Source organism: Varanus komodoensis, unplaced genomic scaffold (genome assembly GCF_004798865.1).
Source record: "Varanus komodoensis strain SLA01 unplaced genomic scaffold, ASM479886v1 scaffold56, whole genome shotgun sequence".
Taxonomy (NCBI): domain Eukaryota; kingdom Metazoa; phylum Chordata; class Lepidosauria; order Squamata; family Varanidae; genus Varanus; species Varanus komodoensis.
This window is the reverse complement of record NW_025336169.1, coordinates 3284190-3311173: the sequence shown is the minus strand read 5'-3', so window position 1 is coordinate 3311173 and position 26984 is coordinate 3284190. Positions and strand designations below refer to the sequence as shown.

General features: G+C 48.4%; 1 protein-coding gene across 1 annotated transcript in view; it reads left to right on the top strand.

The window, feature by feature from the left end:
* Positions 1-26984, top strand: part of BICDL1 (BICD family like cargo adaptor 1) — a 58935-nt gene that overhangs the window by 16862 nt on the left and 15089 nt on the right. The window contains exons 3-6 of the mRNA XM_044448958.1: positions 14218-14334; positions 16986-16997; positions 22826-22972; positions 26747-26926. Of these exons, the coding sequence (XP_044304893.1) occupies positions 14218-14334; positions 16986-16997; positions 22826-22972; positions 26747-26926 (456 nt within the window). The remainder of the gene's footprint in view (positions 1-14217; positions 14335-16985; positions 16998-22825; positions 22973-26746; positions 26927-26984) is intronic.

Here is a 26984-nt window from a genome sequence, read left to right as displayed (position 1 = left end):
GACCATGTGCGAGGTGGCCCACATCTGCTGAAGTTTGATTTGGCTACCAAGGCTGAGAGAGGGGGAGAGAGCGAGCAGGAGAGCTCACCTCTTTGGATTTGGCCATCTTCTCAATAGCCTCTATTTCTGACATTCAACCTCTATCCTTATCTAGGCCACATCAGACACAAGAGGAAGTATCAGAAAGCTTGGGGGAACCCCAAAGTTTCTAGAAGTAACCCCCAAATCCTTTAGAAAACACCCTAAAGGGGGAGCTCCCCCACAAAAGGGCTCAGTGTAGACAGACTGCCAGCTGCCTGACCGTGGGGGTAGAGAGTCTGGCGCATGCAGCTGTAACTCTCGGGTTTCCCATCTCTGGGTCCCTCCATCCTTCCTGCTCCCAGAGAAAGGGATGACGTGCGTCCCTCTCCCTCATTATTTGTGTACCAGAACAGTCCGGGTGGCACTCTGCGCAGCCGGGTGCCTCACCCTCCTTTGCCTCATGATGATCAATCTCAACTGACGTGGCTTATTTGCAATTTCCAGAGCGGATGCAGGAGCTCCATCGCCCGTTGCTAGGCAACCCTGTCTCACAGTGTCCCAGCCAGCTGCTGTTGCCTTGGCAACAAGATGGTGGTTCCTATCTTTTTTTCCAGGACCATTGCGGTGAGGCTGCAGATGGGGGGTGCGGGGGAGACACAGTAGTGACGTCTGAAAGGGCTGCTTGGGGGTTACCTGATGTCCTTCAGACAGCGGAATACCTGCAGGGCAGTAGTGGTGCTTTGCACAATTTCCCTTTTTGAAAAGTGATAAACATCTATGCCTTCGTTTAGGGTGAAAATGAAAATGAAATACCACAGTCTGACGGGCGGCAGTGCAGCTCGGTCATGTTAGACCCTGAATTTTGTGGTTTTATGGGGAGGCAGCTTTGGAAAACTGCAGCTCTTCCTTTCTTCACAAAGTCCATGGCTAACACATCTCTGCTCCTCCGCAGCTATCGGCCCATGCCTTAAAACCACATCTACATTTCTGATCACTTTGTGGGAGGCAAATGGTTTGCTCCCCTTAAGTCTTAAAAAAGGGAAAGAAAAGAAAGGAAATCTCTGAGTGTGTACAGTTTTGCATTTAAAATTCACTTAAATCATAGCACCCTCATAAAAACAAGAATCAAATTGTGTTTCCTTCTGCTGCCCTGATACTAAATATTGTAATAATGTAAGTATTATTACATTATCCTGGCTTTCACCCTCTTGCTGAGATCCCAAGCCAGCTCACAAGGCTCTCCTCTTCTCCATTTTATCCTCACAACAACCCTGTGAAGTAGGCCAGGCTGGGAGCCTATGACCGATCCAAAGTCAGTCAGTCAGTCAGCTTCATGGCTGAGTGGGGACTCGAATCCTGATCTCCTGAGTCCCAGTCCTGCACTCTTACCACTATGCCGTCCAGGCTTCTATTTATTGGGGGTAAGCATCATTTTGTTGGAGAAAAGGATTATATATTCTAAAGTAAAAATAAAGCAATCAAATGAGCCTGGTGGCCTTGTACATGTCCAGGCAGTGAGCTCTGAACCTATCACACATTCTGAAAAAGAAGAGGATGCTGTAGTAGCGGTGTTGATTCTGCTGAGCTCCAGGATGTGGATGATCACTGGGGCAGGGGACCACTGGGTTGTGTGCTCCTGACCGTGGTGAAGGCTCAGTCCCAGCACTACCTCCGTTGGGCCCATTTCAAAACCTCCGTCTCGTCTGGGAAAATGAGGCACAGGTTCAAAATTTCTTGAGTGCATATGTCAGAAGACATTAGGAAAAACCGCTGCATTCGCACAGTAGAAGTAATTGCGCAGAAGGCTACCATTAAATCACACCTACATTAACTGTTCTTTTCCACAGCATTAATCCTGAAAAGTAAATGCTTCTCTTCCAAGGAGATATGTCAACTGTCTCCCCCTAGATAAAGTCAATCAATTTCAAGGGGAAAAACTATCAGTCATTTTGAGCAGTGCTTTTCAGCCACCAGTCCGTGGGGGGGCCGCATCCCGCTCGCCGCAGATGGGTGCAGGGGCTGGTTGTGCCCCACCACCTCTTCCTCAGTTAGCATCGCTTTCACGGGGTGGGGTGGGGTGCTGGTGCCACCGGGGGTCCAGGGAGGGGCAAGATGGCTTGGTGGGAGCCGGGTAGGAGCCACACGGCACCCATTTCAGTATTTTGTTCTTCTGCTGGCATTTTTGTCGCTCCGTTTCTGCTTGTTTTGGAGAATTTTCATTCTTTTGATACTGTGTTTGGAAAATAATGCACAGAACACTGTTTATGTGTGTGGTGCCTTCCAGTGCTTTTTTTGTAAGAAAAAAGGTGCCGGAACTCACATCTTGTTAATCTTTTATTTAAAAAATGATATATTCAGTTCTTAACATTAATTTATTGTGTTTAAGGCAAATGTTCATAGTAAATTTAAAAGTTTTGTCCAATTCTCGTCCGACAAATCTTTTCGACTCCTTTCCCTGCTGTTAGTATCTATGTGTTCTGTCATTGTGTCTGTCAATATTCTGGCCTTTTTATTAGCAGGACCGATGGTTGAGAAGTAATTAGTTATTTTTTTCATTTTTAAATTTGGGGTCACACTTTTACACTAAAAATTAAAAAAAGATTTTCAATTCACCAACTTTTTTTACAATAAATTATTTACCTTTCGCATGTAGTCAATCACTGTACACACACCCACACACATCAGTTGTGTAATGAAACATAACGGTTGCCACCCGCAGTAAGCACTCAGCGCGCGACCACACAACCACTCACAAGCCACGCAGCACCACAGGCCGAGCAACGCCATCACAACCAGTGTGGACGAAGTACGCATGCATCAGACTCGACACACAAGCAGCCCGCATGCGCCGTCTTAATGATTTTGCCGCCGACCTGCTACGCTCGAGAGGGCGATTCAAATCCATGTGGACCAAACATCAAATTTACCTTTACATTTTAAAGTTACTTTTAAAACTTGGAAAATCCATCAAAAAAAGGTGCCGGAACTCTGTTCTGGTGCTTTCCATGACAAAAAAAGCACTAGTGCTTTCTGTTTCTGCCTCAGTGGTCCCTGAGGGTTCCCTGTTTTTGCTGGTCCCCAGCTGTGGAAAGGTTGAAAACCACTGACGTAGAGCAACCCAATAATTGCTTAGGCTGAACAAAGTCTATGACTCCCAGCATTCCCATGGCTGACTGGGGAATGCTGGGAATTCTTAGATTTAATTCTATCTAAAAATGCACAGCATTGCAACTTCCCCCACCCTCTCTCTCAGTTGCACCTTTTGTTTTTTGCTGTCATTGCACCCTTTGATGCTATAAGTTTCCAGTTGCTGTCTGATTAATATTTGAAAGCAAAGAGGGATGCATCCTGAAATTTAGCTTTAGCTATAATATACTCTGCCTTGGCTCCACTCAGCCATTTGCCACACCGTTTTAAGAAAATGCCTCCTGATCAACAGAAACCTTCCTGCTGTTTTGGGCTGCACTTTGCAGCTCTCCTGACCGTGAACTACTCTGTCTGGGGTCGAAGTCCCAACTTCTGAGGTTACCAAGGTGGGGAAGGCTCCTTTAGGACCAGCAGGAAACAATCCGGCCGGCTTATGGAGGTTTTTGTCAAATTGGTTTGACTCTTCAGCTTCAGCAGAGAATCCTGTTGGCAGAGTGAAAACCCCGCTGTACGCTTAGCGAAGTCGTTAGGTGATCACAACCACGGACGTGTCGGACAGGATGTCTCAGCTGGTCACTTGCCAAGGGCCAGACCCCAGCAGGGGGTGCGCTGGAAGAGTCCCCTGGACCTGCACCTGCTCTTCATTCTTGCAGCCCGCTCATTCCTCTGCTTTACCTCTGCTCCAGACAAAGGTGGTGGTGAAAAGAAGGAACTGGGCAGGGATTTTGGGGGGACAGTCTGCCTGGGCCCCCCAAACCTGGAGCCAAAAGTGCCTCCAGAAGAAGACAGGACCCACTGCATGGAAGGAGTTAGCCAGCTGGGAACACCGGGCCCTTCTTGTCGTCTGTGCTCGACTTCCGCGTCCCATTATCTCTGTGCTCACTGCAGTCGCATGAAGGGCCGCTCACTGAACGGCTTACAGGAGAAGTAATCCTGTTTAAAAATAGCCTGAGTACACAGCGGGGGGTTATTAGAGAGCAGCGAGGGTTTCCCCCCTGCCTGTTGTGGAATTTGTTGAACTGCTGTGGCTTCTTTCTCCAGAGGCTTGGAGCTGGCCTGGCTTGTGGTCCAGATGCCATGGGTGGTGTGACGGGAAAACGGCTGGTGGCAGGAGTCTGGGAAGGGCACATCTCCCTCCCTTGCCTTCCTAGTCACTGAGGTCACCAGAGACCTTGCGGGTTCTGCAGGGATTTGCTGTCTGTTCCGATGACACTCCGTGTAGAACCTTCATCCCTCAGTCCGAGGAACCTTGGTTCTTTCTTTACATACCTCTTGAATAGGAGTCCTGAGCAACAAACCATCAAAACAAGACAGCATCACAATTTCAGAAACAAAACGTTTGAAAGGCGTGGTGCCAATCGGATTACGGCAGAGGGAAGTTTTGTTCAAATAAAAACACCACCAAGGGGACACTGAAAAAAAAGTCCCGGAGGTGAGGGGTTCTGCGGGGAGGGAACCTCTTCCCCAGGCATCCATAGTCTAGCGATCTCAAGGCATGGTTGGGAAGCGTGCATGGTATTCCCATGTGCACTCAAGTGGCATTCATAGTGCGCTCTCTTGCAACCCCAGGAGAGTTGTCGTGAGGATAAAATGAGGAGAGGATTAACCATGTTGTCTTGAGCTCCTTAGTGGAGTATAATGCGCAAAACTAACGTGTAATCTGCAGAAGGGACGTAATATTTGAGGAAGCAAGTTCCAGCATCCCCCTGGTTTCGTGGAACTACTTTTGCCATTCTTACAGAACCTGCCTGGCCTTCCCACAAATCCAAGTGCTGAGGCTGACTGGAGGATATTGGGCGTTCTCAGCCTGACACACTGGGTCAGACCCCCCAAGACAGGCATAATGAAAAAGGCTCACCGGGTCTTACAGTTAGAGTAGACCTACAGCCCTTCCTGTGTCCTTATGTGCATCCTTGAGAAGCCTTGCAGCAGGAAAATGGCGGATTCCAATCCCAAATAACGATTGGCTTCCAGGGTTGGTGCTTAAAAGGCCCGTGGGACACAAATCTGCATAAAATTTGAATATAGATGTTTAAATTTAAATATTTTAAATTGAAATTAAAATGTACCAGTTTATATAAGTGGCTCTGTTTCTCTGTCTCTCTCTTTCCCTCATTAATTTCTCATCCAAATCTGTTCAAATAAATTCTTTAATTTTCACTGTAAGCCAGACCAGCAGGTCCTCTTCAATTACAATTTTCTATTTCTCATTGACCCTCCCACACGTCCCTCTTGTCCTCTCAGTTCTCAGTCATTACCTCCAGTTTACCTTCGGTAGGAAAATTGGCCTCCCATCCCATGCAATTAAATTGAAACGGATTCACGGTACATTCGGGGCTTAGAGAGAGAGATTTCGGGCACACGCATAGCGGCATCCCTGCCAGTTGCCAAGCAAAGCTCCCACTTTGGCCCCTGAGTATGTGTGAAGGCACCCTGTGGAAGCTAAGCAAGTCTGGGGCTGGCCTGAGGTTGGAGGGGGGCCACTTGGGAACCGCATGGCGCCACTTCGAGTCTCACCATGGAGGAAAGGCGGGATAGAAATATAATAAATAAATAGATAAGCGACTTGTGGACTCCTGGTAGATTCCAGTATCATTCAGTATCTGCAGGAGACCTTCATGTTTAATGGAGAGGAAAGGCAGATTATCAATACTGTGAATAAACGTTTACCTTCCCACCTCCGCCCCACTCTTATCTGCCTGGGAAAGGGTTTCCAAGCTGGCATGCAACCATATTGAAACAGGATGGAAATGGGGACAGAAATCCTCCTTAAAGGTGTCAGAGGACAGATGGCAGGTGGCTAAGAAGCAGCCTTGTTTCAGGATCTTAATCTGATTACACTCTGAACATGCGCAGGCCTTTTCCCCTTCCTTCCACGGTGCACCGGGAAGGAACAGATGGGCCCTCATCTCCGCATGACACATGGCACTCTCTCTTCCCCCACCTGGCTGTAGGCAGCAAACAAAGCCACTGAGATCAGAGGTGCATAAGCTCCTTTCCTGGGTCAGGAGCTTGTTTTTGGAGGCTTCTGCCCTGCGGTCATTGGTGGTGGCTGCCAACCCGTTGTCAAGGAGCTTCATGCCACCAGGGAGGGGCAACGTCAGGGCTGACCTTCCTGCCCAAGGTCACCCCTGCTATCTTGGAGTTCTGGATTTTATCATAAGGCGTAGAGGTGGCCGTCAACTTGGCCCATTCTAAAGGGGCTCAGACCAGTTCATGGAGCATAAGGCTCCCAAGGGCTAGTGGCCATGATGGCTTTATGCCACACGCAGCACCAGAGAGACCAGTTGCTGGGGGCCATGGGCAGGAAGGTGCTGCCGCCCTTTCCCCTGTTCTGGGCTTCCCACAGGGACCTGGCTGGCCAACAAGTGAACAGACTCCTGGACAAGGCACGCCTTTCCCCTGATCCAGCAGAGCTCTTCTTACGCTATTCCAAGGGCTCCTTGCTGCCTTTGGTTTCCAGACCACTCACCGCCTTGGCCACCTCCCTCTGGATGCATTTCTGTTTGTTTAAGAAGGATGCAGACCTAATGCAGCCAGTGTGGAGGAGGACAGCCAGCATGTTGTGAGCCGCCCCGAGGCTTTGTTGCGATGGGGGCGGCATAAGAATGTTTTAAATAAATAAATAAATGTCGAGGGATCTGGAAGCAAAGTGCTCTGAGGAATCCTTGGAAAAGCTGGCTACGTTCATTCAGCAGAAGGAATAATTAAGGAGAGACATCCAAGTGGTCATATGAGGAGGACTGCCTTGCAGATGATGGTGCAGAGCCGCTCTCAGGACTTGAAGCAGTAGGTGGAGATTGCAGGAACCAGAACGTGGAGAGACTTCATCATGGCAGGAATGGCTGCTTGACCATCGAACATGCTGCTTTGTACACTGGTGCTTTTTCCTTCACTGGAAGCATTTAAGTGGCATGGCCTTCTGGGAAGGCTGCTATAGCTGCCCAAAGCATGGCAGATCCTGCACTGAGCATTTGGTTGGACTAGATATCCTCCCAGCACTAATTCTGTGCCACAGATGCAGCTAGACTGGCATCTTCTTTCCAAGAGAGGCCAACCAGATTCTTCTGAAAGTGAAACGTCCGGCACTAAGCAGGATCCAGGAAACGCCTGTGTGTGTTGATGTTCCACTTGTCTGTTGTGATTTATTTCTGTGGATGGATGAAATGCCTCTTTGAAGCTGGTTGATCTGTCAGTGTCAAGTACTCATAGCTAAATGGGATCTTGACACACAGAGGAGGTACCTGTTTCCCAGCCGTCATTCTGTTATGTTTGGTTTTCCTGATGGTGCAATTACTCAAGCCTGGCTCAAGTGACAGTTCTGCTTACTTCTGTGTTGCCATCCAGTTGTTTCCTTGCAACATGTTCTCTTCTTTTTAAAAAGCAAACAAACATGTTTCTGATGAACAGTTGAGGCTGAGGAATCTGTTAGAGTGAATTGCAATCTTCACACACACACCCTACACAATCGTGAGCTTAAGTGGACTCCGGGGGATGGTGGAGGACAGGAAGGCCTGGAGGAATGTTGTCCATGGGGTCGCGATGGGTCGGACACGACTTTGCGACTAACAACAGCAACAACCCTACATAATAGCAAAATGCAGCAATAGGTGTGATGGGAATTGTAGGTCAAAGGCACTGGATGACTACAAGTGCAACTGGAGCTTGCAGGAACAAAAAGAGAGGATTTATATTTCATCAGTAATAGTGTCAGCTTCTGTACTCAGATTTCTCTGCTCTCTCTGAGCTTAGCAGCCCTCACAGTAGCTGGGCATGAAATGGATTTACCTGTAAGATTATATTACTGTGAACTTTGAATTCCAGGTATTGTGGGATGGCTTGGTCTTGAATAGGCAAGGTCGACCTGTTAGCGTTGCGCAAGTCCTGCTCTTGGTAGAGGTGTTTTCCCCCATGGTGGTGTGTGGGACTGCTCTGAGGCCATTAAGCAAGGCTCTTCCACTCACCTGTGGTCAGGTATAATAGGACGATGAACACAAGGGGAAAGGCCTTTTCATTGCGGGGGGGGGGGGGCACACCTCTGGGGTGAGGTTCCATCAGATATTTGTGAAGTCCCTTCTTTATAGGTCTTTCGCAAAGCTTTGAAGACCCATTTGTTTTGGCTATTTTTTCAGAACGTGTGGGGTGGAGGTTTTATTCCTGTTAACAGAGCATTTAGAGCACTTTCCTAAATAGCTACTTACTGCTGTTCTATTTGTGTTATGCATTTTTAACTCTTGGGCACTGCCTTTCGAGGTGGCTCCATAAATCATTGGAATAAATAAATAAATAAATCCTTTCTGTTAAAAAATCTGGAACACAGGTGTTGGAGCATTCTGGGCATGGGGGGCAGGTGGGGGCAGAGAGAAGGGACAAAGGGGTCGACGTGGCTCGGCAGGCCAGGGAATGATCAACGATGCGTCCTGGGCGAGATGCCATCTCAGCAGCATCAGCCCAAGTGGCAGTGACTGGACTGCTAATGTTAACATTGCGCTGGTGTGTGTGTGTGTGGGTGTGTGTGGGTGGGCTGGCTTTGAAAAGCATCTGGGATGCAGCAGGAGGCTAGATTCTTCCCTGGTGCCTGACACAGGGATGGTGTCTCTGAGGCATTTCCTTGCTTGTTTTGCTTCCAAAGTCCTCTCGAAGGATGCTCTGTGGATATCCACTCAGTGGTGGCACAGCCTCAAAGGGGACGGACGCCCCTTGTTCCTACAGGAAGGACCATCTGGCCAACTTCCCGTTGTCCTTCCGGTCATACCAATGCCTTTTCTTCTCAAGAGGACATCTCCTTGTGCAAAACTTAATTGTGTTTTAACAGGCGTGAATTCCCTCGCTGGGTTTTTAAATAGGTGGGCTTCTCAGTATTTGTGTGATGTGTTTGTTTATTTGTTTTTCAGTAGATGTGAGGATTCACGAGGTCAATTAGTGTTGAAATTTTAAAAGCATACAAACAAGCAAATGTTACACTGGCACTGTTCTCACAGCAGTGCAGAGCGGAAGACTCTTACTTCCTAACCTTCAAATTGGCATTTTCAGTAACTTCAGAAAACTGTAAAGAAAATCAGGATCCACCATTTGTCAATGTCAAATTGGATTGATCCTTGGATTGTGAGTACATTCTTACTGCAAAAAAGCTGTCATCAGTCACGTGCCGCACGTATATGGGGCAATTTAGAGCTGTCTTCCTCAATCTGATGCCCTGAGAATGTTATCCATGTTGCTTGGGGATGATGGGATATAAAGTCTGATCCATCAGGGAGACAACTGTTTGGGGAAGGTGACACAGAACATTCATAGGCTGATTCACATATAATGTTAACCCTTGTGATGGTTTTTTGAATTGTGGGTTGTTGTGCTGTGTGAACTCAGCTGAATTGCAATGGTTTTTAACCCACAATAACATTCCAGAAAAAGAATCCATGGCTTTTTACTGCATTGCAAATTCTGGTTTGTTTAAACCATGGGCTGTCTTTATGTGTGAGCTACAACCATGAGTTATGCATGGGCTGTTTTGCCAGGCTACAAATGCGGCAGGCAAGAGTGGACCAAAAAAACAGCCACACTACAAGCCAGTACAGGCAAAGGCATTTGGGAAGCAGGGGAGGGAACAGGAGAAGAAAGTGGAAATCAGAAAGCCCAGGAATTAAAAGAGCAAATCATGGGCAGGATAACAAATAATCAACGCAACCCGTTCTGGCTTATTTAAGCTGCTGTGGGTTGTGGTTCCCGTGAGTGCCAACTGGCCTGTTCAAGCCCCCTGCTGCAACTTCTCGTGTCGTCTGAACCTGGCAAGACTGGCTTCTTGGGGTGGTTAACAAACCAGCTTACACCATCCAGGATTGGACCATAGGAGAAGCCTCTAGTGAGGGTAATTATGTACAGTAAGTAGGACTGGCATACTAGGCTAGTTATCACCCAGCCATGTTTTATTAACCACCCTTGTGTCGAGTATCTATGGGTTAAATAAATGGTTACAGTCAAACCAGGTCATAAATAAATCCATGGTTTTGATGCAAGTCACCCAGAGATCTTTGGCAATTAGACAAAGAAATATAGAAATGCAAATAATAATAACCCATTCAAACCAGGGCACAGTGTTTGAAATAGGGATGCATGGATGCTGTTAAATCTGTTCCATCAGCGTTTCATGGATTGTCAGGAGCTTTTCATCCCATCATCTATGCATTGACTAATCTGGATCCTTATTTTTAGGGAAGTGATAGAATTTCACTCCGGTTTGCAAATGCACTTGTGCAGAAAGGTGTAATCGTGCAACAGTAGATTGATGCATTTGTGCAAACCCCCCAGAAGTTTTTAAAAAATGATTGATGAGTCCACGGGATCCACACAACTAGGAAGAAGCCAGTGCAGTGCAGAATGGTTCAGTCAGATTCACAGAAATCCAAATAAGTTGGAATCCATTGCAGATTTCTCCAGATTCCTTTATTTGAAAAAAACAAGTGTTATTCAGTGCAGGTTTGCCATGGCTGCTTTGTACCAGGAACAAATCTCATTCATCGGCAGATCTACTCAGGAGAGCTGGGGCCACCCATTTCATTCTGTGCATCAGGCCGCAGCACATGACACCTGGGGCACCAGCCCAGATCTATTTTTACACATCTCAAAGCAGAGCACAAACGATTTCCCATGGGAACATCCTGGAGCACTTTGCCAATGATTGCAACTGCTTTCTGGTCCCAGTTTTTCTTTCCTGTAAACAAACAAACAAACCTGCAGGAAAAGGGCCATCCCTGAATTCAGATGCTCAAGGACTTCCACTTGGGGAGCCTCGAGGGGAACGATTGTTCCTGAAGAATCACAAGGGAAGAACCCCCCCGCCCAATCCCCTCTGGGTATTTATTGGCTGCAGTTGGTGTTGAGTGTGTGGTTTCTAAGTGTGCAATGCAGAGACCCCCATTGCCACTGTCAGCTCCTTGCTTCCTTTGACATCTAGAGATAGAGGTGCATCCTTGCTAGCACAGTCCCTGGCTGGTATGCACTGGGGGGATTTCCTGTGATGCTGGGGGAAGAGGCATCCACCTTTTTAATCTCCGTTTTGTGTGTCCGGGGTTGTGTTTTTCCCCTTCCAGCAGAAGAGAAGAGCCTCAAACGTGGGCCAAATCCAGGCCTCCTGGCATCCCATGCTGGTCATTTCAGAGGTCCCCGGGTGGCCGCTTTCCCTTCCCTTCATCCCACTGCCTAATGCTTTCTTCCTGATACTCCTTCAGCTGTTGCATTTTGGGTTTGCCCCTCGCCTTTGGCCCTGCCCCCTTTGCCTTTGGCCACACCCACCATGGAATGTCGCCTCAGAGAGCTTCTCTGGAATTTGGCCTTTGGCGGATTAGCAGTGCATTATTCTGCTTTCTCTCTGGCATGGCTGGATTATAGGACTGCTCCGCCCGTGTCTGTCACCAGGTCCCTTTAAAAGCCCTCAAAGGGGCCAGGTGTGGCTTAGCAGCATCAGGCTTCCACAGTGTGGCATTAGAGCATCTTGGCTCGAATCATGAGTCTGGGGATGTGGGAGAGCCACTGCCTGGGAAACTGGGAGATAGGAGCAGCACCTCTCAACACCTTTCCGTGGCTTCTCCACAGACTTGAGAACCTCTTTTGGTGAGGGCCAGGCCGTGGGTGGCAGCAAGGAGGGACAGAAGGCCGGGTCCAGGGTGCGAGCTCGAGCTGAGTCTGGAGCTCAGTACGGGCAAGTCGGCAGGTCCAGGTCAACGGGACGGATGAAAGCAGTCCGAATTTGGCACGCAGAGAGAGAAAGAGCAAGTCAGAGCACGGTTCCAAAGGCAGTTTACCAGAGAGGTGTTGATGCAAGGGCTGCGGCAAGCTGGCGTGAGACAGACTCTACTCAGAGGAAAGCTGGAAGAGCAGGAAGGGCACTGGCTGGAGCAAGGCTGGGCCAGCACACAGGAAGCCAGCAGGGCACCTGCACTGCTGTGGCCGGGAGCCTCAGCGCAGGGAAGCCTTTTAGGCTGGTCTCCAGACCCTCCAGCTGCACTGCATAATTGCTCCACAGGTGTTCATTGCAAGTGTACACAAAGGCGCTCCTGGTTCTGCGAGCACTTGCAGAGTTTCTCGGGCCCCGATCCTGACATTGTGACACTGAGGGGCTGAGATCCTTTGAGGACAATGGCTCAAGACGCCAGTTCATACCAATAACAAAGCACCCAGCAGTTCAATTTGAGCAAGCGTAGAGTAATGCGTCTTGGGGCAAAACATCCCACCTTCAACTACAGGCTGATGGGACCTGAGCCGGCAGGGACTGAGCATGGAAGGGGGCTTGGGGCAGTGGGGGGCAGCCCCATGGAAATGTCGGCCCAGCACTCGGCTGCCGTGAAGAAGGCAAACTCCGCCCCAGGCTTAATTAGGAATGGGACAGAAAATAGAGCTGCTGACATCTTGCTTCCTTTACACAAGTCTTGGTGCAGCTGCACTTGGAATATGGTGCGCAGTTCTGGTTGGCTTAACGGAAAAAGGACATTACTGAGTTGGAAAAGATATAGAGAAGGGCAACAAAATTGACTGGGGAGCTGGAGCAGCTCCCTGTGAGGAGAGGCTGTGACAACTGGGCAGTTCGGCTCAGAGAAAGGGGAGGAAGGGGAGGCATGATGCAGGTGTCTAAATAATGCGTGGTATGGAGAAGGTACAGAGGGAGGCCTTTTTCCCTCTCCCATAACACTTGAACCCAGGGTCATCCCAGGAAGCTGACTGGTGGGAGGTTTAGGACAGATCAAAGGAAGGACTTCTTCACACAGTGTCTAGTTGAGCCATGGGATTCACTGCCATGGGGTGGTGGCCACCTATCTGGATGGCTTTAAAAAGGGGCAGGACAGGTTCATTTGGGAGGAGGGTATCGGGGACTACTAGGCTTGCTGGCCATGGACTACCGCCTTCACCAGAGGAGGCCTGCCTGCAGACACCAGTTGCTGAGGCGCTTGGGCAGGGGGAGGTCTGGCCCCCACCCTGCTGGGGGGATCCTGTGGGCAGCTGGTTTGCCACCACGTGCATGGAGTGCTGGACAGGACGGACCTTTGGTCCGACCCAGCATGGCCGTTCTTCGGTTCTTCGAGAGACTTACCATGCAGCCTTCCACTTCGTAACCTTTCGCCCTCCCGTGTTCTCCTACCCCTGCTGTTACCCTTTTCCTTTCCACAAAAGCTTGGTTAGGCAGGAAGAGCCCGGCCTGCTTTACAAGGAGGTGCTCCGAGCAGAAAGCATCGCATCAGCATGCCTCTCCCCCTTCTTCTCGGCGGATTTTCTGCAGGAAGGAACCAGGCAGGAGAAGCGGTGGGAGAACACAGGAGGGTCCTTGCCCTGGGACTCTTGCAAGATGTCTGGGGTGCAGGGATACATTACGAAATGCAGGCACTCCTTGCCATAGTCCTCAAAGTTCATACAGCCAAGGAGCGTCCCAGAAAACCGGCAGCAGAATGAGTCCATATCAACCAACCGCTTCCAGCCATCTTCATCTCCACTGGAGAGAGAACTAATGAGCCTTAATTGCCCCAGAAAGACCTAGGTAGCTTTGGTGTATCAAAATTTCAGATGAACGAATCCTACTCTTACAGTTCTGGGAGAAAAAAGAGGTGCCACGTGGCTTTACGGCCTCGTCTCTCCCTACAGTTCAGGCACTTGCGTCCTGTTGTGTCTGAGAGACAACCAGCAGAGCCCACGCCATCAGGCCGGCTGGGACAACCGCCATTTGGGTGCCTCGTTCCTCTTCCAGATCCGCCCCCTCAGCAGTCCTTCCACCTGTTCATAAGCAGGAATTATGTAACTTCCAGCCCTTGCTGCCCCCCCCCTTCCCTTGTGTCTATTCATTGAAGGCTTGCTGATGCGGACATCGCCTTAAATTTCTGTGCAATGTTTAAATTTTGCGGATAAGTTTGTACATGGTGAATAGTAATACTTTGGGCCTCTGAAAGAAGAGAGTTTTTATTACTACTAGAGGATGACGGTGCGCATGTGTGTCTGGAAGAGAACCTGTTTGTACCTTCTCTCTCCCTGTGTTAAATCTCTCACGGGTCAAATGTTCCGGTTTTTCAGGCATCGGAGGTGGAAAGGCGGCTGTCTATGCAGGTTCATGTCCTCCAAGAGGACTTCAGGGAAAAGAAGTCATCGACCAACCAGCACATAGTACGACTAGAGAGCCTCCAAGCAGAGGTGAGTCCTCCATTGCTTTCGGTCCACTTCGAAAAGGAGGGGCTTCGGCAGCTTTCCCCAACCTGGTGCCCTCCAGATGTTTGGGACTTCGGTTCTTATCAGCTCTACCCAGAATGGCCAGTTGCTGGGAATTCTTGCAAGTTGCACTCCAAAACGTCTGGAAGGCACTTCCTTGGCTGCATTTAGGGATGAAAAGTCTCCACTGCACCTCTGCAGTTGCACCTGGTGCATTCAGTGGAATGATATGGTAACGCCCTTCTGGAGTGTTGCACAGAAGGCTGTGCGGGGCGGATTGTGTGCTCAGATGCTTCCCTGCACGTCCCATGATGGGAGACAGGCTGGACCCTTCCCCCCACAGGCTGGATGGTCAGGGAAGGCAATTATAGATACAGAGGGAGTTTTTTTCATGGCAAAGAGCATTCAGTCATTCAAGGCCTCCCCTGCAGCCTAAAGTGGTACAAGCCAGAAAAAGTCTTTTCACTCAATCCTGCTGACCAGGCTGGTCTAAATATGGCATTATAGATTCTAAGCCTACAATTCTTGCTCCTTCGGCAAAGCTCCTAGGATATCACTTGTCTTCAAGGTTCTAGACCTCATGATTATGGAAATGAATGTATGCATAGACGCACGCATGCACACGCACAAAATCTCTGTAGCTGCTCTAAAAAAGGACAACTGAGAGGACATGACTCTCACCAGAAAAGGAAACTTCTCTGCTTTGCACAGCTCTCTTCATCATCTTTGGGCCTTCAAGTCCTGCCCAAAAACCAGAAGCTCCTGTTCTCCCAGTGACCTCCATGTCTCGTTGTGTCCCCTTCTTCCTTCCCTTTCCCTGTTGCTCGAGGAAAAAGGCTGCAAAACATTCAAGCTTTGCACCACGGAAACACGATGCCTAGAAATAGGCTTCTCGCAGTTTGCCTCCTATCCCGGTTGTGCTGTTTGGACTTTTCCCCTAGCACAGAATTCTATCCCAGCCCCGCCTGGGGTAGCAAAAGATTTCAGGCTTGAAGAACAAATAGGTCCAGGGAATAAACGTCAAGGGGGGAGGTAGGTTCATTTAAAAAACAGGCTCAGGTGATGCAAACCTGCTTTGGGCTTTACCTTTACCTTAGCTTACCTCCTGCGAAGTTCTGTCCACACCAGCAGGTGAAGCCATCAAACAACTCTGCAAACTTTTCATAGCATCGTTTGTTGTAGGGAGGGAGTACCGGAAACCATTCCCTGGGGGAACAGCTTTGCACACATGCAGTTTGAGAAATGATGTTCAGGTGCTGCAAGCTTTTTCTAAGGCTGCGGTAGCGGCAAAAGTGTAGCCAAGCCGTGGAAGAAGCCATTGCAAAGAACGCTTTTTTCTGTCAGCGTTTGTCCAGGGGAGAAGGGTTGGTGGTGAGTGGAATAGCCTCTCCTCAGATTGGCTCCATGGGCCATCTCATGGTTTCATCTTTTAAAAAAACCAGTCATTTAATTACTGCAAAAATGTTTTCCAGCAAGAGTTGATTTAAAAAAAAAAATGAAATGCAGGAATAGCGCTGTAACAGCTTAATATGAAACTGTTAAAAACAAAACACCTACAGCACCCTTTCTGATCAATACCATAATGGGAATGGAGGGGGGATTTTAATAAATAGTTTTTGCAAGATGTCCCTTACCATATGATCATGTCATCACATTATATTACCAAAATTAACATTATGGTGTTACGGGGCTCGGAGTTGCTCTGTACTCAATAACAAATAAAAGAGAGGAGACGACAATGGCCCCGGTTCTTCAGCAAAAAGAAGGTGCCTGTTGCTTCCTTTAAGGGTTAAGTATGACTGAGCCTGTGGTGCCCCTGGGGAGGAGCAGGAGGAACAAAAAAGAAGCGGCTGGCAGCAGTGGTGGGAAGGTAGACTTGCTGGAGAAAGTGGTCCGTGGAGGGTCTCTTGCCCAGGGGCTCCCAACACCTGAGGAAGGGGACTGCGCCGACCAGTCACCACGGCTCATGCACGTGCTTCCCACGGGGGAGGTCACATCCGTGGTCCCGCCAAAGCCTCTCGAGCAAGAGTGCTAGAAAAGACCCCTGCAGCTAGTCCGGAAAAACAGTAGTCTCCTCCAAAAGTAGCCCCATAGGTCCCCCATGGCTCCTGAATATCAGGAGCTGTTTTGGAATCCCGGGCAGAGGTGTTTCTCAGCCATGGAGAAGGGCCACATTTGGAAAGCAGAGATGCAGAATCTCAAGCCCGCGGGCCAGATTCATCCCTCTTGGGGCCCCAGTCTTGCTCTCCAAGCTCCCCCTGAAAGCCATGCCACTGACAGCCCACTGGTTTCCTGACTTTTGCAAGGTCAAAATGCCTTCAGACTGATTTTTTAAAACCTTTGGCCCCACCCCTTTCCCCATGATCCCTGCCCCCTTTTGGCCCCACCCACCCCTGAAATATCAGGGGACCCATCCAGTGTTTCTCTGAAATGGAATTTGGCCCTTGGGCTGAGGTTCAACACCCCTGCTGTGAAGCGATGGGAGGGATCGGGTTCCATTTCAGAAGTTTGGAGGGTCCTTAAGTTCCTTTTCCTTACGTTTGTCTATCTCTTGTTCCCACCCCCCAATCCACCCTGACGTGTTCCGTCGTCCACTCCCTCCTTCCCTGTTCCTTCCTTCTTTGGCCGTGGAGCAGCAAATCCTTGAAGTAAGTACAGAAGCTTTCATGGGGTTCGAAATGCATGCCCATCGGCTTCCTCCGTTGCACGTCTGGCTTGTTTTCATGGCTTCAGCCATCGGGGTTTCCAGACCTGCTCATCTGCTTTCTGTCCCTGCTGGGGTGCCGTAGGAGTTGGTTGAGCATTTTGTGGAAGTCTGGGTGGTACTCCAGTAGCACGGGACTCTTTTGAAAATGGAAAACCTCGCGCAAGTCTTGAACATGCAATGTCCGCATTTCAGCTTGGCAACCCACTTTCTGAGTGGCCATGCTGGCTCAACCAAGGTGCTGCAGGGATATTCCCATCATGCTTTGCTTGTGAGACACCGACCACAGCATCTGCCTCTCATGAAGCCCTTGGACCTCTAGGGTGGGGAAGCATATTTGATCCTGGGGTGGGTGGAGGTCAGCTTAGAAAGCCTTTCTTGACAAGAGGACTCATTTCTCGTTCAGCAGGCAGCATGTAAAAGCTGCATGGATTGTATTCCTCCAATTCCATGTTTATGCTATCTTAGGATGTCGCAGGAGAGAAGAGTATTGACGTGTTTGTTCTGCTGTCCTGGTCCTGATTAGGACCTTGCTAAATCACAGTGGAGACCCACCTGGCTCAGACAAACAGAGGGGGAGTGGCCAATCTTAGTCACTGGGGTGCCTTATTCATGGCAGCTTTTATTTTGAGTTTCCGAGGAGCTACCATAGCAGTGAGCTTTTTTGAGCGGGGTGAGGACATCATTACCAGCCCCCACTTAAAATTTGGCTCTTGTGCACCAGAACATTTGACCAAGCTTTTCTCTGGAAGAAAACGAATACTTTGGGTAATTTAGTTAATCCCCGTCTGCATTTTACATCAGCCATACTCTTCCCTGGCTGACCTGTTTTGTAAAATGCATGCTTTTATGGGCCCTTTTGACCTCCCCATCTTTGAAACGACTTCCAGGAAGCAGACTGCAATTTCTCAAAGGATTTGGATGCCAACCTGTCTGCTAAAAGAACAGGAAAAGGGAGGGGTGGGATATGAAATGCTGGGAACATAGGCAGCAGAATCCGTTCATGGGTGTTGGGTAACCGGGGGATATCATGAGTTTTGTTTCTCTCCGACAGTTGCTAGGAAGACTTCCACTGCTTTTTTGCAGAGTTTTTGCACTGCAGTTTGAGCCGTAGGGCATCTTTGCTAGAGGTGGGTGGGCTGGAATTTTGTTTATCTGTACCTGTAAAGTTTGCCCAGGAAGCCTGAAAGATACAGCAATCTGGGCGCCTTCAATCAAAATACTGTCTTTTGAGCTTCTTCTCCTTTATTTCCTTTTTAAAATAACCTTTTAAATCAGTGCAAAATAATTTGAAAAAGCAAAGCAAGAACAAACATGAGGGAGAGAGGATGCTGGACGGGGACTCGGGATCTGGGTTCTAATCCCCACCCAGCCATGAAACTCACAGGGCAACTTCAGGCCAGTCACGGACCCTCAGCCAAGCCTACCTCACAGGGTTGTTGTTCCGAGACTAAAATGGAGAGAAGGTGAACCTTGGAAGCCACCTTGGGTTCCTTGCAAGAAGAAAAAAGACAGGCTATATGTGAGATGTATATATGAGATTCTTAATTGTTGTTATTAATCTATTTATTCCTGGTATTTCTATACTGTCCAATAATCAAAGGTTTCTGTGACTTTCAGGAAAATGAAAACCCTAAAATGCCAACCTAATAATAAACTGTGCTGTTAAACTTTTAGGAGCCTCAAATAAAATAAAAGTGCAATGAAAATCAGCAACAGTTTAAAAATCTAAAAGCATGACAAAATCCAAAGGAGAATTAAGGATTTTTTTAAAAGCCTGGGGGGAAAAAGTACCAAAAATTGTGCAATGAATGAAATCCCAGATAAGCTTCTCTGGAGCTAAACTTGCCGCTATCTGGTTGCCTCTGTCATTGCAATAGCAATCAAACCCCCAAACGTAACTCTGGTAAAGAACGATTTAAAGAAATGAATGGCTATGAAATGGGGGAGGTCTTTGGGGCTGTGTGGGCACATTTGTTGAAATACCCTGGAGGGTTGTTCTTGTTTGCTTTGCTTCTGGAGCTAATAGTAAAGAGGGCCAAGTCTCTTGCAGTCACAGCAGTGGGGAAAAGGGGTTGGAAGACTCCTCCCCGCCCCGCCAGCAAGTTGAGCCTCAGGCCTGCTTGTCTACAATTTCGTCATTCCTGGTGCTGGGAACACAGCGGTTTTAGGTGTCCAGGGTTCCCCCTTTCATCTTCCCGACAACTTGCAGATTTAGCTCTCTGTAAATACTTTACTGTCCTCCTTTGGTTACTAAGAGTATCTTCTTCTTACTCTTCTCCTCCTCCTCCCTGCACTTCATCTCATGATACCAGGATGAGATGTAACAAGTAATAAGAGATGTAATATTTGGTAGAAACAGCAGGTCAGTATCAAATGCTGTGAAAAGGGTGGAAAGATATAAAGTGGAACACTCAGTGGAAAAGGCTTTGTAAACTGGTTTTTAAATGTCTGAGCCAATAAATAGTGGTTCTCCCACCACTAGGAAGAACACGGTGTTGTTGTTGATTGTCCCTTTTTGCCCTGGTCCCTCCATATCTGAGATTAACTTTTTGATTCTATTAGAGAAGGCGATTTCATCAGCATTAAGGGTGGGCTGAAAGTTGATCAGGATCTACAGATGATTTATTCATTTTAATCAGTGTATTTATTTCTGTACCACTCAATGGCCAAACTTCACAACAATTTACAAAATGCACTAAAATACAGCATAAAATACAATCCTAAAAACTTCCTAAAATCACACTGCAGAAATTTAAAACTTAAATAGAACAAGGGAATACAACAAGCCCTGTTTAAACAGCTGGCATACCTACTCCCAGGTGCTGTTTGGAGCTCTTAAATGCCTTGGGATCAAAAGCCACTGTAACCTGGTGCAGAAAGGATAACGGGGTTAGTCCCAGGTGGGCCTTCATGAGGAGCTTGTTCCATGATTTGAGAAAGATTGATGAGGGTTTCTGCTCACAATTTTTAATGGTGGCAAGAACCATCTGACCACCTACACGCGCGCACACCCGCCCCCCCCATCCTGTGGCCAATGGAGGCTGTCTGGCCAGCCATAGGAAAAGACAGTGGGGGATTTTGCTTTGGGTGGGGGTGCCTTTCGCCCTCTCAGCGATCTTTCTGCACTGGCTGCAGGCCCAAATTTGGAATAGCATCTTCAGGACAGACACTGGGGGGCAGTTGGGGTTTAATTCTTGTCCTGTGTCTTTTGCATGGGGCTTATGTAGGGGCACTTCCAATTTGATGGACAACAAAACAGACCTGGCAAGCCGGAGGTCTTCCCACCCCCAGACAGGGTGCACCTTAATCCTCCTGCTCTTTCTCAGGGCCACACCACTTCTCATGCTCAGGGGACAGGAAAACGCAAACAGGGAGTGACCGGGTTCTGTTGGTAAAGCAAATTGCAGGTCCTGCAGTGCAGGCATTTCTTACCCAGAAGCGTGGCCCAGTGGAACTTAGGCCTAGGTAGGCGTGCACAGGATTCCTTGAGCGAAAACAAGCATAGGTAAAAAGCTGGGGATCACCCCGTGAAGTTGGTCGAGGTCCAACATAGATGGGTTGATTTCTTGCATTTCTGCACCACCCAACTGGCAACTGTTATTTGCTAAACTGTTTTGTCCATAGTTGAAATAACCAGATACAACAACACATTAAACATAATACTTAACATTTATATATTGCAGTGTAAAACTAAACCGTGCCTTATTCAGGAGCACCCAGGGATGACCTCAGACGATCTTAATGTCTGGGCAGGTATACATGGAAGGAGCTGATCCTTCAGGTAACCTGTGTAGTGATCACTGGCCATTAGGTTGCGTACCTCTTTTCTGGACAGTGTGTTCCCTCCTCTTCTTCTTAGGTTGTGAACTGAGGTTCCTAAGATACCTTGCAGCATTAATAAACTGTTGTTCTGCTCCAGCAGAAATGTCAGGGACTTTTAACACTGAGAAGTTTGCTGATTTTGGGAAGCCACGATGGCTGCCTGATGCCCCCAGGAAAGAAGCAGCCGACCTCTGAATTCCAAGCTCAGGAGCCGAGAGAGGAAAGACACCCTTGGCCAGGCCTGCTTGGGAGCTCCCAGAGTTAACCTGGGGGCTACTGGCCATGGTGGACCTTGGCCTGGCCCTGCATGGCGTGGTCAGGAATCTGTGGAAGGTCCACGATCCGGCAGGGGGCCACCAACAAGATGGCCCTGGACTGCTTCTTCTCTTCACTTTTGCAAGCAGGTTATTCACCTGCTCCTGACTTTGGCCCGACGGGGATTTCGGTGCGAAGGAAAGATGAGCAGCCTTGCTCCTGGACAATCTGCTGTTCAGCACACAGGTGGTAGCAGCAGTGAAAAAGAAGATGCGGAGCCATATTATATTCCACCTTTTTCTTGCCAGAAATCTCAGGTGGCTGGCACAGTTTTCCTCTACTCCATTTTTTTATCCTAACAACAACCCTGCAAGGTAGCTTTGGTGAGAGTGAGTGGGTGAAGGTGCCTTGCTTATGGGCTCTCCAAAGCTTGGAGCTGGCAGTAGGTTTTCCCAATCCCCTATGCTAGGTAACCCCCTGAGCAAACCAAACCAAACTGGAAAACATATACCATCCTAGAACAATGAACTGGTCAGAAAAACTCACCAGTAAAAAAATGATTTTGTAAAAAAATAATCTTCAAAAAGATCAATGTGAGTGATTTTATCAATACAAGCTTCAGGTATTTCACCACAAACAGTAGGAAAGAGTACAGACAGAATGTGCCATGATTCTTCGAAAACCAGATATAAGCAAGACTCAGCCTTCGGTCTTCTAAACACAATGTCTGAATGGTCTAAAACTAGAAGAGGGCTTGTGCTTCAGTGTGGAAAAGGCAAGGAACTGTGACCTTTATGATCATGTACAAAGTTTACTCTGACTGGAGCCACACAGAAACCTGCAAACTGTGCTGACACTATTTTTAGTCTGGTAAGGAGCATGAATCTAGTCTGAATTGCTGGTGATAGTGCAGGGTTTATAGTAGTCAACTGATGGGAGAGGTTTAGATTGTAAAAAACAATCTGAATGGTTTTTGTATGTGGTATTCTTATTTTTGACCATTTTTACATTCCAGACCACTGCAGAAGACATTAGATCAAATCACATTTAATATTTTTTATGTTTCAATTGAAGGAACAACCTCATAATCTGCCTGTAATCTCATCTGTTTTTATGGCAGAAGCTTGTATAGATAAAATCACTCTATCAGATATTTCGGAAATGTTCCATTTTCACCAATTAGTTTATCCCAGTTTGTTCAGGCCCTCAGACCCTGGAAGAGCATCTTAGACATTTACCACATTTCCCTACAAGGTCTGGTGTGGAAATAGGTTGTGTAAACAGTTGTGCCCTGATGAGCAAGAAAGGGGGTGCTTCTGTGGATTAGGAGAGGGCTGGGCACCCTTTCCTGGTGGTGGTTGAGCTTCTGAGTTTATCTCTTGGGAATTCCAGAGAACAGCGTGATCTGGCTTTTGCTCCTTCCCTCCCTCTCCTTTGCCTGGCAACACACATTCCAGCTCTCTAGGGTTTAAATTCCTCCCACTCACTCTAAATGCAAGTTTCTGGAGCGGTGTGGGGTGGGGAGAGGAAAAGACTTCATTTACTTCCTTCCCGCATGCCAGCCACTGCTTCAGGTGTAGCCCTCCTTGCAGCAAGCTCCGCACCTCTCTACATGGGGAGAGTCCCGGCTTTCTCTTCAGGCTAAGCCATCGCAACTTCGGTGCTTACCAGAGCCTTCCTCCTCCTTTTCAGATTAAGATGCTTACAGATCGGAAACACGAGTTGGAGCGTCGCTTGAGTGCCATGATGGAGGAGAACAGTCTCCTCCAAGGGACGGTGGAGGAGCTTCAAGATCGAGTGTTAATTCTGGAGCGGCAAAGCCATGAGAAGGACTTGCAGGTAAGGGGGGGGGGCACCACACATGCCCAATGGGAGGGGAGAGGAAAACGGAGGTCGGTCTCAGAGGGCTGGAAAGCCTGGCTCAGGACTGCCAAATCGCCATTTCAGGAACCGGAGGGCAGCAGAGCAGGACCGAGCTTCTGCGGAGTGGGGCTTCTGTTGAGCATCCTCCGAGGCTAAAATCCTGGGCCCGCTTACCGGGGAGTAAGCCCCATTGAACTCAGTGCGACTTACTTTTAAGTAGGGATGTCTAGGAATGTGCTGCAAGACCTCATCACATATTTCTGTCATTATAAAAAGGAAAGACCCCTAAAATGAAACACTGATATTCTTGTGACTACGATGACTTTGTGGAAGAAAAATAGATCCTAGGAAAGCTGGGATGGAGCGGGACTACGCTGTCGTGTAGCAAGCCTGAATTTGCAGCTGTGTCCTGTGTGAAGGAGGTCTTATGAAATCTGCTTCAGAATGCTGATCCTATAAAGTGCTGGCTGGGCTAGATCAGGCCAAGGAGTCCAGTCCCTGCTCTGATGAGTTCATGGAGGGCCATTGATGCTCCCTGAAATACCTCTTGGCAACCCCTGCAAACCTTCACCCGTCTTGTTTGTGTGTAACCTTAGGGTGTCTGAGCAGCAACCCTGCTAGTTCTGTCTCTTACCTGTGGTTCTGACTCATGGAAAATGGAAGGCGTCATTTATCAAACCTCGGTTCTCAAGCCCATTGATAGGTCACTGCTGTAGCTTATAGGGAAACTTGGCATGTGCTCAAGCTTTTCCACACAGGCTGTTAATCCACTGTGAATCCCCTGTATCTGCTTTTGGTTTTGTCACAGAATTGAACTCCGGGCAAGGAGTTTTGTTTCCTGCATTTCTAGAGCATGGCCTCTAGGTGGCACTGCATTACAATGGACTAGTGCAAATGCACAAATTTTAAAAAGTGTTTTCTTTCCATTTTACAATTAAATGCTGTGTTTTCTCTGCTCTTAAAAAAAAATCCATGCTTGTGGGAATTAATCTTTAGATATGGAAGTGAAACTGGAAGAACATACCTTCATCTAAAGGAGCTGTAAGCAACCATGAACAGAGAATAAACAGCGTTCTTGTGTAGCAAAGCCTTAGATGACTGGAACTCATAGAAGAAAACTAACCTTAAAAGCCACCACTGTCTTTTGCAGATGGAGATGGTGTTCTGGGGTAACCCTCTGGAGCTGGAACTCCAAATATTTCTTGGGCTCCCTCTCCTCTCCTCTCTTTACATCTCTTTTTACAGATAAAGGTTTCTTTAGGAGACAGGGTCCTTCAAAGACACACACAGAGAAACAGAGAGCGAGAGAGAATCTTTAGGTTATATATAAAAATTAGCATATGCAAATATGTGCATTTTGTTTTTTCCTATGAGCCTGAACCCTCAAACTTTTCTGTCCCTAGCACTGTCCCTGCTCCAGCATCTGAAATTTGGTGGACAGTGAACAAAGATTGGTCCTGGCACCCCACCTGTGGAATAGTTTTCCCAGGGAGTTTTGCTCAGCGCTGGTTGCAGTTTTCTTTTCACTTGGGCAGGCCTGTATGTGGCATGAGCTGGCCTTCAATATTGGCGTTTTCTGATCTGCCACTGAACTTTTCCTGCAGTCTCAATTTATCTTCTGCTTGCAGTTTGTCTTGTGTCTTGCTTGGGGATGGAGCCTATGTGTGGGTGGGCGAGCTTTAATTATCACCTTGCCCCCACACTGATAGCTTCATTAAAGGGCTGCCTAGGAATCCCTTAAATTAAATGATAACAACATCAAATGGGATGCAGGCCCCAGAGGTAAGAGTTTCCAGCTGGATCCAAGATTTCGGTTGACCAGATCTTAGCGAATGAACAATAACTCTGAGTATACTTCTGTGCACAGATGAAAGCATTCTCTTATGTGGACTGCTTTCCATTCCGTGCCTGGCAGCACATCCCACGACTTCCTTGGAAACTGATAAAAGCAGCGGGTTGGTTTTCTGCTCTGTTTTGCTGTGCTTCTTTTTCATTCACTTTACCAAATTTTTCTGCTGACACTGCCTTACCCAGCCCCACACCCCCAGCCATGCAGTTTCCTGTAAATACCTGGTAATCTTGAACTTGAAAACCTTGCAGTCAGCAGTGTGGAGACTGGATTGGGTACCTCAGTGGTTAACATGTAGTTGCAATGGCATTTTAAGATGTTTTATTATCATTTGATTTAAATGGTATTTCGATTGTATTTATCAACTGTTGTTCACCACCCAGGGAGCTTTGGCTAGTGGGCCACACAGAGAATGGATGGGTGGATGTATATCGGGCCCCTCTGTAAACTTGTTCTGCTTTTATTTAATGTGATGCCCAAGAAGGTAGAAAATTGCTGCTTTGGTGAAGATTCTAAGTAGGTAAAAATTCAGCGGTAGATGGAATACCCACTGGTGAATCACCACAAGGAAGGCACTGATTCGCATCAACTCTGCATATGCTATGTCTATATGCAAATTTAGAAATAATCATTTTAATTCATATTGAAATATGGTGCATCTCACCCTAATGTGGAGGATGGGTGTGAGATGCCCAGCCGGCCTTGTTCCGTCTGGTGCCCAGATGCTGTGGGAAGTCAGCTCTTCCTTCTCGTGGGCCTTATCTTTGACCTGGACGTGGACTGGACAAGTCTTTAAATAGGGAATGTGTCCAGACTGGAGGAGGGTCCTCAAATGGAGAACTGTGAAAGGCACACTGCACTGAGCATGTCGTTTGCAACCAGAAATTCCAGTTTCCACCCGAGGCTCTCAAGTTAAAGCAGGGTGCAGGAACGCTTCCCACTGAGGGCCAAATTCCGTTGCGGAGAGGCTTTGGGGGCCTGCGCTCCAACGGTGCGTGAGGAGAAGGGGGTCAAATGCCTCATACATAAAAGTTACAGGATATGGCAGCTAAAAGCTCTCACTGCTAATAGCCAAGACTTGAGAGAGCATTTCAGTCTTATAGAAAAGGGAACGTCTACACAGTAGGTGGGAAACCACCAAGCTATTGGTGGCTGGGGACGGGTGTGGACCTCTGGAGGGCCCCCAAGGGCCTAATTTGGCTCCTGGCTTGGGGGCCCCATCCCTGTGGCTGGGAAAGATTTTGAGGAATTGCTCCAACCAGCCATTCTGGAGTGGATGCTCTGCCAGGCCACTAGGCCTTCCTGGATGGGAAGGGTTGGAAAGGGCCTGGAATGCAATGGGACGACTGCATTTCCCTGGCTGGCATGGATTTCCCGCATCCTTTAGCTCTGGCTCCCTGGGCCAGCGCCGGCTGCCTGCTTCCCGACTCCTGAGTCATGGGCAGACGTTCACCCAGTTCTGAAACGTGTCTGGTCTCCTCGATGGACGGGTATTGGAAGGGTACCGCCTGCATACCAGGAGATGTAACGACAAAGGAGAGGGTGCCTTGGGGCATGTGCAGAGGGCCTTCCTCGCAACACAGTGTAAGCACAGGGAAACCTTCACTCCCCTGTGGAATCTCTGGAATATTGTCAGTATTACAGCTGGGTGATCTGAAGCCCTGGACTTTCGTGCCCCGCTCCCATCGTGCCAGGTGACCCTCTCGGCTTTGAAATGTGCTCAGTCGGCCTGCGGCTGGACTTGGGGACCCTCCTGGTCCTTCCACTGAGCGGGATGGCGGCTGTTTTGCCCCCAGACCCTGTCCCAGGGCCCCTCTGGGCACGGATCCCAGTCGGATGGGCCTCGGCCTCCGCCCTCGAGGCCCTTGGCTAACGTTCCCTCTCCCGGTCCTTTCCCCCAGCTGCACCAGAGCCAGCTGGAGCTGCAGGAGGTCCGACTGTCTTACCGGCAGCTGCAGCTCAAGGTGGAGGAGCTCAGTGAGGAGCGCAGCTTGCAGCACTTCAGCTCGACCAGCGCCTCCCTGCTGTCGGAGATCGAGCAGAGCATGGAGGCCGAGGAGCTGGAGCAAGAGAGAGAGCAGGTACCGGACCTTTTGGCCCTGGGAGGCCCGGGTGCAGTCCAGGTGTGTCTGCATGTAA